Raw genomic sequence first — 8567 nt, forward strand, 5'->3', positions numbered from 1 at the left:
ATCTATTGGGGCCCATTTTGGGGTTGGATCTATGGCGTTATCCATTAAGGATTGGATCTATGGGGCCGATTTCTGGGGTTGGATCTATGGGGCCCTATGGGGTTGGGATCTATTGGGGGTCCATTTTGGGGTTGGATCTATGGGGCCCATTAGGTTAAAATGTATTGGGGCCCATTGGGGCTTGGATCTAATTGGGGCCCATGCGGGTTGGATTCTTATGGGGGCTCATTGGGTTGGATCTATGGGGCCCTATTAGATGAATTCTATGGGGGCCCATTTGGATTGGATCTATGGGGCCCATTAGATTAAATCTCTATTGGGCCGATTTGGGTTTGGAATCTATGGACCGATTTGGGGCGGGGGGGTTGGATTCTTATCGGGGACCATAGAGTTGGATCTATGGGGCCCCATTTTTTGGGTTGGAATTCTATGGGGCCCATAGGGGTTGGATCTATTGGGATCCCATATTTTGGGGGTTTGGATCTAGGGGCCCATGGGGTTAAATCTATGGCGGCCCATAGGGGTTGGATTCTATGGGTCCATTTGGGATTGGATCTATGGGGGGCCCATTAGATTTGGATCTATGGGGGCCATAGGGTTGGAATTCTATGGGGTCCATTGAGGTGATCTATGGGGTTTCCATTTAGGGTTGGATTCCTATGGGGCCCATTAGATTGGATCTATGGCCCATTGAGGCTATGGATCTATGGGGCCCATTGGGGTTGGAAATCTTATTGGGGCCCATTTGGGTTTGGTCCTATGGGGCCCATGGGTTGGATCTATGGGGGGTTCCATTGGGGGTTTGATCTATGGCGGCTCATGGGGGTTGGATCTATGGGGTCCATTAGATTGGATCTATGGGACCATTTTGAGTTATCTTATGGGGGGCCCATAGGGTTGTATGCTATTGGGGGCCATAGGGGTTGGATCTATGGGGGGCCCATTTGGGGGTGGAAATCTATGGGGGCCCATTAGATTAAGTCTATGGGGCCCATAGGGTGGATCTAATGGGGGCCTATTGGGGTTGGATCTTATTGGCGGGCCCATTAGATTAGTCTATGGGTCCCATGGGTTGGATCTTATGGGCCCAGTAGTTGTTGTGTCTATGGGGTCTTTTTAGGATGTGTGGGGCCCATTTGATATTCTTATTGGGGTTGGAAAATCTGTGGGGCTCATTGATGGTCTATGGGGTCGGAATCTAATGGTCGAATCTGTGGGGTCGGATTCTTGTGGCGGTTTCATTGATATCTATGGGTGGGATCTGTGGGTTCATTTGATATCTATGGGTGGATCTGTGGGGCTCATTGATGTCTATGGGGTCAACTATGGGATGGTCGGATCTATGGGGCGGGGATCTTTGGCTCAATTGTATGGTCTTATGGGGTCGATCGATTCCTGTGGGGTCGTGATCTGTGGGGTTCATTTGATATCTATTGGCGTTTGGATTCTGTGGGGCTCAATTTGTGATGTCTATGGGGTCAGATCTATGGGGTCGGATCTATGGGCGGGATCTGTGGGGCCTCATTGATGTTCTTATGGGTCGGATCTGTGGGGTTCATTGATATCTTATGACGGGGTGGGGATTTCTGTGGGGCTTCGTTATTTATTGGGGTTGGATCTATGGGGTGAGATCTTGTGGGGTCATTGGATATCTATTGGGGTTGGATCTATTGGGGTGGGATCTGTGGGGGCTCGTAATTAAAAAAAACAAAAAAAAGTTATGGGGGTTGGATCTATGGGGTTGGAATCTGGGGTTATTGATATCTATTGGGGTCGGATCTAATTGGGTTAGATTTGTGGGGCTCATTGATGTCCTATGGGTCGGATCTATGGGGCTCATTGAGATCTATGGGCTGGAGGGATTTATTGCGGCTAGGAGTTGGGTTTATAGTTTTGGTAGGGGAAAATCTATGGGGCTGGCTATGGGGCTGGTGTGTGTTATGGGGTTGGTAGGCGATCTATGGGGCTGGCTAGTGGGGCTGGCTGTTTTTTTTTTTGTTGTTTTTTTACGGAGGGGTGTTAGGGGATCTTAATGGGGCTGGCTGTGTGTTACGGGTTGCCGTAGAGGGATCTATGGGGCTGGGCTTATGGGGCTGGCTGTTGTGTTATTGGGTGTTGGTTAAGGGGAATCTATGGGGGCTGGCTATGGGGGCTGGCTGTGTGTTACGGGTTTGGTAGGGATCTGTGGGCTGGCATATGGGGCTGGGCTGTGTGTTCATGGGTGGTAGGGGAATCTATTGGGGCTTGGCTTATGGCGCTGGCTGTGTGTTAACGGGGGTTGGTAGGGATCTGTGGGGCTGGCTATGGGCTGGCTTGTGTTTATGGGGTTGGTAGGGAATCTATGGGGCTGGCTATGACGGGAGGGCGGGGGCTTAGCTGTTGTTATTTGGGGCTTATAGTCAGGCGGATCTATGGGGCTGATAGAGAATCCTATGGGGCTGGGTAGGGAATCTATGGGCCTGTAGGGGGATCTGTGGGCGGGCTGGTTAAGGGATCTGAGGGTGAGATCTATGGGGCTTGGCTGTGGTATGGGGACTGATAGGGGATCTATGGGCTAGTAGGGGATAGGGATGATATGGGGCTGGTGAGGGATCTGAGGACGGGATCTATGGGGGCAATGTGTGGGTCATATCTATGGGTCAGAAATATGGGTCGGATCTATGGGGCAGTATGTGGGGTCAGTATATGGTGGATCCTACTGGCGTCAATATGTGGGCGTCAGGTGTATCTATTGGGGCAGTTGTGTGGGTCGGAATCTATGGGTTCAATATGTGCGGTCAGTAATATGGGTTGGATTAATGGGGGTCCAGTGTGGGGATTCTATGGTCAATCTATTGGGTCCAGGTGTTATCTATGGGTTCAGATCTTATGGGGGTTTCAGGTGGATCTATGGGCAATCTATGGGGTCCGTTGGCGTCTATGGGGTGAAGTTATGGTCAGTATAGGGTCAGATCGACTGTGTTTGTATCTATGGGCGGGTCCATATGTGGGTCAGATCTATTGGGTCCAGGCATTGTATCTATGGGTCAATGTGTGGGTTCAGTCTATGGGTCCAGTGTATCTGGTGGGTTCAGTCTTGGGTCCAGGTGGGGTCTATGGGTCAATGTGTTGGGTTCAGTTCTATTGGGGCAGATCTTATGAGGGGCAGAATCCTATGGGCAAAAAATAAAATAAGGGTTGTAATCTATGGGTCTGATCTATGGGTCCAGGTGGGTCTATTGGGCCATATGTGTTGGCGTCCAGGTGTGGGTCGCGATCTTATATGGGTCAGTTTATGGGGTCATATCTTTGGGTCCAGGTGGATCTAATGGGTCAGTGTTGTATGTAGGTCCCAGGTGTGGGTCAGTTATATGGGTCGGGTCTATGGGGTCCAGGTGGATCTATGGGGGCAATGTGTGGGTCAGGTGGTCTATGGGTCAATGTTGTGCGGTCAGATATATTGTCAGATCTTATGGGCAATATATGGTTGTAATCTATGGGTCAGATCTATGGTCCAGGTTGGTATCTATGGCGGCAATATGTGGGTCAGTATTATGGGTCAGGGTCTATGGGTTCCAGGTTGTTGGGTCGGATTCTATGGGTCTCAGTGGGATCTATTGGGTCGGGTCTATGAGGTTTCAGGTGGATTCTATGGCGTCAAGTATATGGCGTTTCAGGTTGTCGATCTATGGGGCGATGTTATTGGGGTTGGAATCTATTGGGTCCATATGTTTGGGTCAGGATCTAATGGTCCAGGTGTCTGTTGTGGGTCAAATCTTATGGGTTCCGGGTGCTCATCTATGGGTCAATCTATGGGTGCAGGATGGAATCTATGGGTCAGGTATATGGGTTGGGTAAAAATACGTGGGTTCGCAGGTTGGAATCTATGGGTTCAGTATATGGGGTTCAGGTGGATCTATGGGGCGATGTTATGGGTTGGATCTATGGGCCATATTGTTGGGTCAGATCTATGGGTTCCAGGGTGTCTGTGATGGGTAATCTTATGGGTCGGTGTATCTATGGGTCAGATCTATGGGGTGCAGTGGATCTATGGGTCAAATCTGTTGGGTCCCAGCTATAATCTATGGGGCAATGTTGTGGTCAGTGGATCTATGGGTCAAATCTATGGTCCAGGTGGGTCTATGGCGTCAGATCTATTGGGTCCAGGGTGGATCTATGCGGTCCCAAGGTGTGGGTCCAGAATCTATGGGTATGGTATCTATGGAGTGATGTATGGGTACAGATCTATGGAATTCAGGCCTATGGTCCAGGTATATCTATGGGGCAATCTATGGGGTCTGGGTATATCTATGGTCCAGGTGATCTATGGGGTGATTGTAATGGTCCATATCTTATGGGTTCAATCTATGGGTCCGGGTGTATCTATGGGTTCAGATCTAATGGGTTGCAGGTGGATCTAATGGGGTCAGTATATGGGTTGGGGTTCTATTGGGTCCAGGGGAATCTATGGGTCAAATCTTATGGTCCAGGTGGGTCTTATTGGGTCAATCTTGTTGGGTCCAGTATATCTAATTTGGGGCAATGTGTGGGGTCCAGGTGGGAATCTTATGGGTCCAATCTATTGGGGTGCCAGGTGGGATCTTTAGTGGGTCAGATCTATGTCCAGGTGTCTTGTGTGGGTCAATCTATTGGGTCCGGGTTGTATCTATGGCGTTCAGAATTCTATGGGTGCAGGTGGGATCTATGGCGTCAGTATATGGGTCAGGTCTGATGGGTTCCAGGTGTCTGTGTGCGGTCAGACTATGGGTTCCAGGTGGAATCTTATGGCGTCCAGGTGTGGGTCAGATTCTTATGGGGTGATGTATGGGGTGATGTTATGGCGTCAGGATCTATGGGTCAGATCTATGGGTCCAGGTGGGTCTATGGGTCAGATTTTTTTTTCTGGTATTTTTTTTGGTCCAGGTGGATCTATGGGGTCAGATCTGTGGGTCCAGGTGGGTCTATGGGTCAATCTATGGGGTTTCCAGGTGGATCTATGGAGTCCATGGTGTGGGTTCAGAGATGATATGGGTTGTATCTATGGGGTGATGTAATGGGTCATATTCCTATGGGTCTTTTTCAGTTTGTTATGGTTCCAGGTATATCTATGGGGCAATCCTATGGCGTCTGGGTATATCTTATGGGTCCAGGATTGGATCTATGGGTGTGTTATGGGTTCATATCTATGGGTCAAATCTATGGGTCCGGGTTATCTATGGGTCAAGATCTATGGGCGTGCAGGTGGATCTATTGGGTCAGGGTATATGGGTTTGGGTCTATGAGGGGTTCCAGGTGGAATCTATGGGTCAATCTTATGGGTCCAGGTGGGGTCTATGGAGTCAGATCTATGGGTTTCCAGTGGGTTCTATGGTCAATCTATGGGTCCGGGTGTATCTATGGGTCAGATCTATGGGTGCAGGTGGATCTATGGGTCAGTATATGGGTTGGGTCTATGGGTCCAGGTGGATCTATGGGTCAATCTATGGGTCCAGGTGGGTCTATGGGTCAGATCTATGGTCCAGGTGGATCTATGGGTCCAGGTGTGGGTCAGATGTATGGGGTTGTATCTATGGGGTGATGTATGGGTCAGATCTATGGGTCAGTGTTGTGGACCATAGATCTGACCCACATATGGACCCATAGATCCAACCCATACATCGCCCCATAGATCCACCTGAACCCATATACTGACCCATAGATCCACCTGAACCCATAGACCCGACCCATAGATCCACCTGGACCCATAGATCCGACCCACACCTGGACCCATAGACCTGACCCATATACTGACCCACATATTGCCCCATAGATACACCTGGACCCATAGATCTGACCCATAGATACAACCCATATATTGCCCCATAGATCTGAACAATATACTGACCCACACATTGACCCATAGACCCACCTGGACCCACACATTGCCCCATAGATCCACCTGGACCCATAGACCCGACCCATATACTGACCCACACCTGGACCCACACACTGACCCATAGATCCACCTGGACCCAAAGATATGACCCATAAACTGACCCATAGATCCGACCCACACCTGGACCCACACATTGCCCCATAGACCCACCTGGACCCATAGATCAGACCCATAGATACAACCCTTATATTGCCCCATAGATCTGCCCCATAGATCTGCCCCATAGAACTGACCCACACATTGACCCATAGACCCACCTGGACCCATAGACTGACCCACAGATACACCTGGACCCATAGACTGACCCACACATTGACCCATAGATACACCTGGACCCATAGATCTGACCCACATATGGACCCATAGATACAACACATCGATCTGACCCATATACTGACCCATACTTCACCCCATAGACCCACCCGGACCCATAGATTGACCCATAGATCCACCTGGACCCATAGATCTGACCCATAGATACACCTGGACCCATAGATTGACCCATAGATCCACCTGGACCCATAGATCCAACCCATATACTGACCCACATATTGACCCATAGATCCGACCCACACACTGCCCCATAGATACACCTGACCCACATATTGACCCATAGATCCAACCCATATACTGACCCACATACTGCCCCATAGATCCGACCCATATTCTGACCCATAGATCTGACCCACACATTGCCCCATAGATCCCTCCTCAGATCCCTCACCAGCCCCATACATCCCCTATCCCCTACTAGCCCCATAGATCCCCTATCAGCCCCATAACCCACAGCCAGCCCCATAGATCTCACCCTCAGATCCCTTACCAGCCCCACAGATCCCCTACAGGCCCCATAGATTCCCTACCAGCCCCATAGATTCTCTATCAGCCCCATAGATCCCCTATGTCCAGTAGGGGTTAATGGGGGTGTTTTGTATTGGGGTCGGGGGGTGAGTGAGTGGTCATTGGGGTCTAATGGCGGTTTGTGGGAGGGGTCTGGGGGGTATCAATAGGGACTTATGGGGTGTGTGGGGCTCATCTTTATTGGGGTCTATGGGGTCTGTAGGGTGAATATTTTTAGGGCTCCGTGCGTCTGATCTGTGGGGTGAGTATCTATATGGGTTGGGGGGGGGGTGAGTGTCTATGGGGCCCATAGGGTTGGATCTATGGGGTTGGATCTATGGGGCCCATAGGGTTGGATCTATGGGGTTGGATTCTATGGGGTCACATTTAGATTGGACATCTATGGGGCCCATAAGGGTGGAATCTATGGGTTGGATCTATGGCGGTCATTTGGGGTTGGATCTATGGGGTCATGGGGTTGGATCTATGGGCCCACTGGGGTTGGATCTATGGGGTCGCATTTAGGGTTGATCTTATGGGGCCCATTTGGGTTGGATCTATGGGGCCCCATGGGGTTGGATCTATGGGGCCCATTAGATTGGATCTATGGGGCCCATGGGGTTGGATCTATGGGGCCCATAGGGGTTGGATCTATGGGGTCCATTAGATGGGACATCTATGGGGTCCATTTGGGGTTGGATCTATGGGGTCCATTAGAATTGGATCCTATGGGGTCCCCAATTTGGGGTGGATCTATGGGGCTCATTGGGGGTTGGAGTCTATGGGGGGTCCATTAGATTGGACTTTCTATGGGGTCATTTGGGGTTGGATCTATGGGGTCCATTAGATTGGATCTATGGGGTCCATTTGGGGTTGGATCTATGGGGCTCATTGGGGTTGGATCTATGGGGTCCATTAGATTGGATCTATGGGGTCCATTTGGGGTTGGATCTATGGGGTCCATTAGATTGGATCTATGGGGCCCATGGGGTTGGATCTATGGGGCCCATAGGGGTTGGATCTATGGGGCCCATTTGGGGTTGGATCTATGGGGCCCATAGGGGTTGATCTATGGCCCATTTGGGTTGAATCCTATGGGCCCATTAAGATTAAATCTATGGGGCCCATGGGTTGGATCTTATGGGCCCATTTTGGGGTTGGATCTATGGCCATTTGGGGTTGGATCTATGGGGCAATTTGGGGTTGGATCTATGGGGTCCATTAGATTAAAATCTATGGGCCCATGGGGTTTGGATCTATGGGGCCCATTTGGGGTTGGATCTATGGGCCCATTTAGGGTTGGATCTATGGGGCCCATTTGGGGTTGGATCTATGGGGCCCATTAGATTAAATCTATGGGGCCCATTGGGGTTGGTCTAATGGGGTCCATTTAGGGTTGGATCTATGGGGCCCATAGGGGTTGGATCTATGGGGCCCATTAGATTAAATCTATGGGGCCCATGGGGTTGGATCTATGGGGCCCATGGGGTTGGATCTATGGGGCCCATGGGGTTGGATCTATGGGGCCCATTAGATTAAATCTATGGGGCCCATTGGGGTTTTATCTATGGGGCCCATTAGATTAAATCTATGGGGCCCATTGGGGTTGGATCTATGGGACCTATTGGGGTTGAATCTATGGGGCCCATGGGGTTGGATCTATGGGGTCCATTTGGGGTTGGATCTATGGGGGCCCATTAGATTTAAATCCTATGGGGCCCATGGGGTTGGACTATGGGGCCCATTGAGTTGGATCTATGGGGCCCATAGGGTTGTCTATGCGGAACCCATAGGGGTTTGGGATCTATGAGAA

General features: G+C 50.4%; 2 protein-coding genes across 2 annotated transcripts in view; both read right to left on the minus strand.

The window, feature by feature from the left end:
- LOC107307219 (uncharacterized protein DDB_G0271670-like) overlaps positions 1 to 8567 on the minus strand; it is a 34408-nt gene that overhangs the window by 3144 nt on the left and 22697 nt on the right. The gene's annotated exons all lie outside the window — the stretch shown is intronic.
- LOC107307216 lies at positions 5579 to 6680 on the minus strand. Its single transcript, XM_015850689.2, has 2 exons — positions 5864 to 6680; positions 5579 to 5720 (listed from the first exon to the last, which is right to left on the minus strand). The coding sequence occupies exons 1-2, from the start codon at positions 6649 to 6651 to the stop codon at positions 5579 to 5581; spliced, it is 930 nt and encodes a 309-aa protein (XP_015706175.1). The 5' UTR covers positions 6652 to 6680.

The sequence above is a fragment of the Coturnix japonica genome, unplaced genomic scaffold (genome assembly GCF_001577835.2).
Source record: "Coturnix japonica isolate 7356 unplaced genomic scaffold, Coturnix japonica 2.1 chrUnrandom512, whole genome shotgun sequence".
NCBI lineage: Eukaryota > Metazoa > Chordata > Aves > Galliformes > Phasianidae > Coturnix > Coturnix japonica.

Excerpts from the sequence above, each read along its gene's own strand:
- LOC107307216 (XM_015850689.2), bottom strand. The coding sequence starts at position 6,651 with ATGTATGGGGCTGGTGAGGGATCTGAGGAGGGATCTATGGGGCAATGT. Across the intron at positions 5,721-5,863 it reads GTCTATGGGTCAATGTGTGG|GTCCAGGTGGATCTATGGGT; the intron begins GTCAGTATATTG and ends TCGGATCTATGG.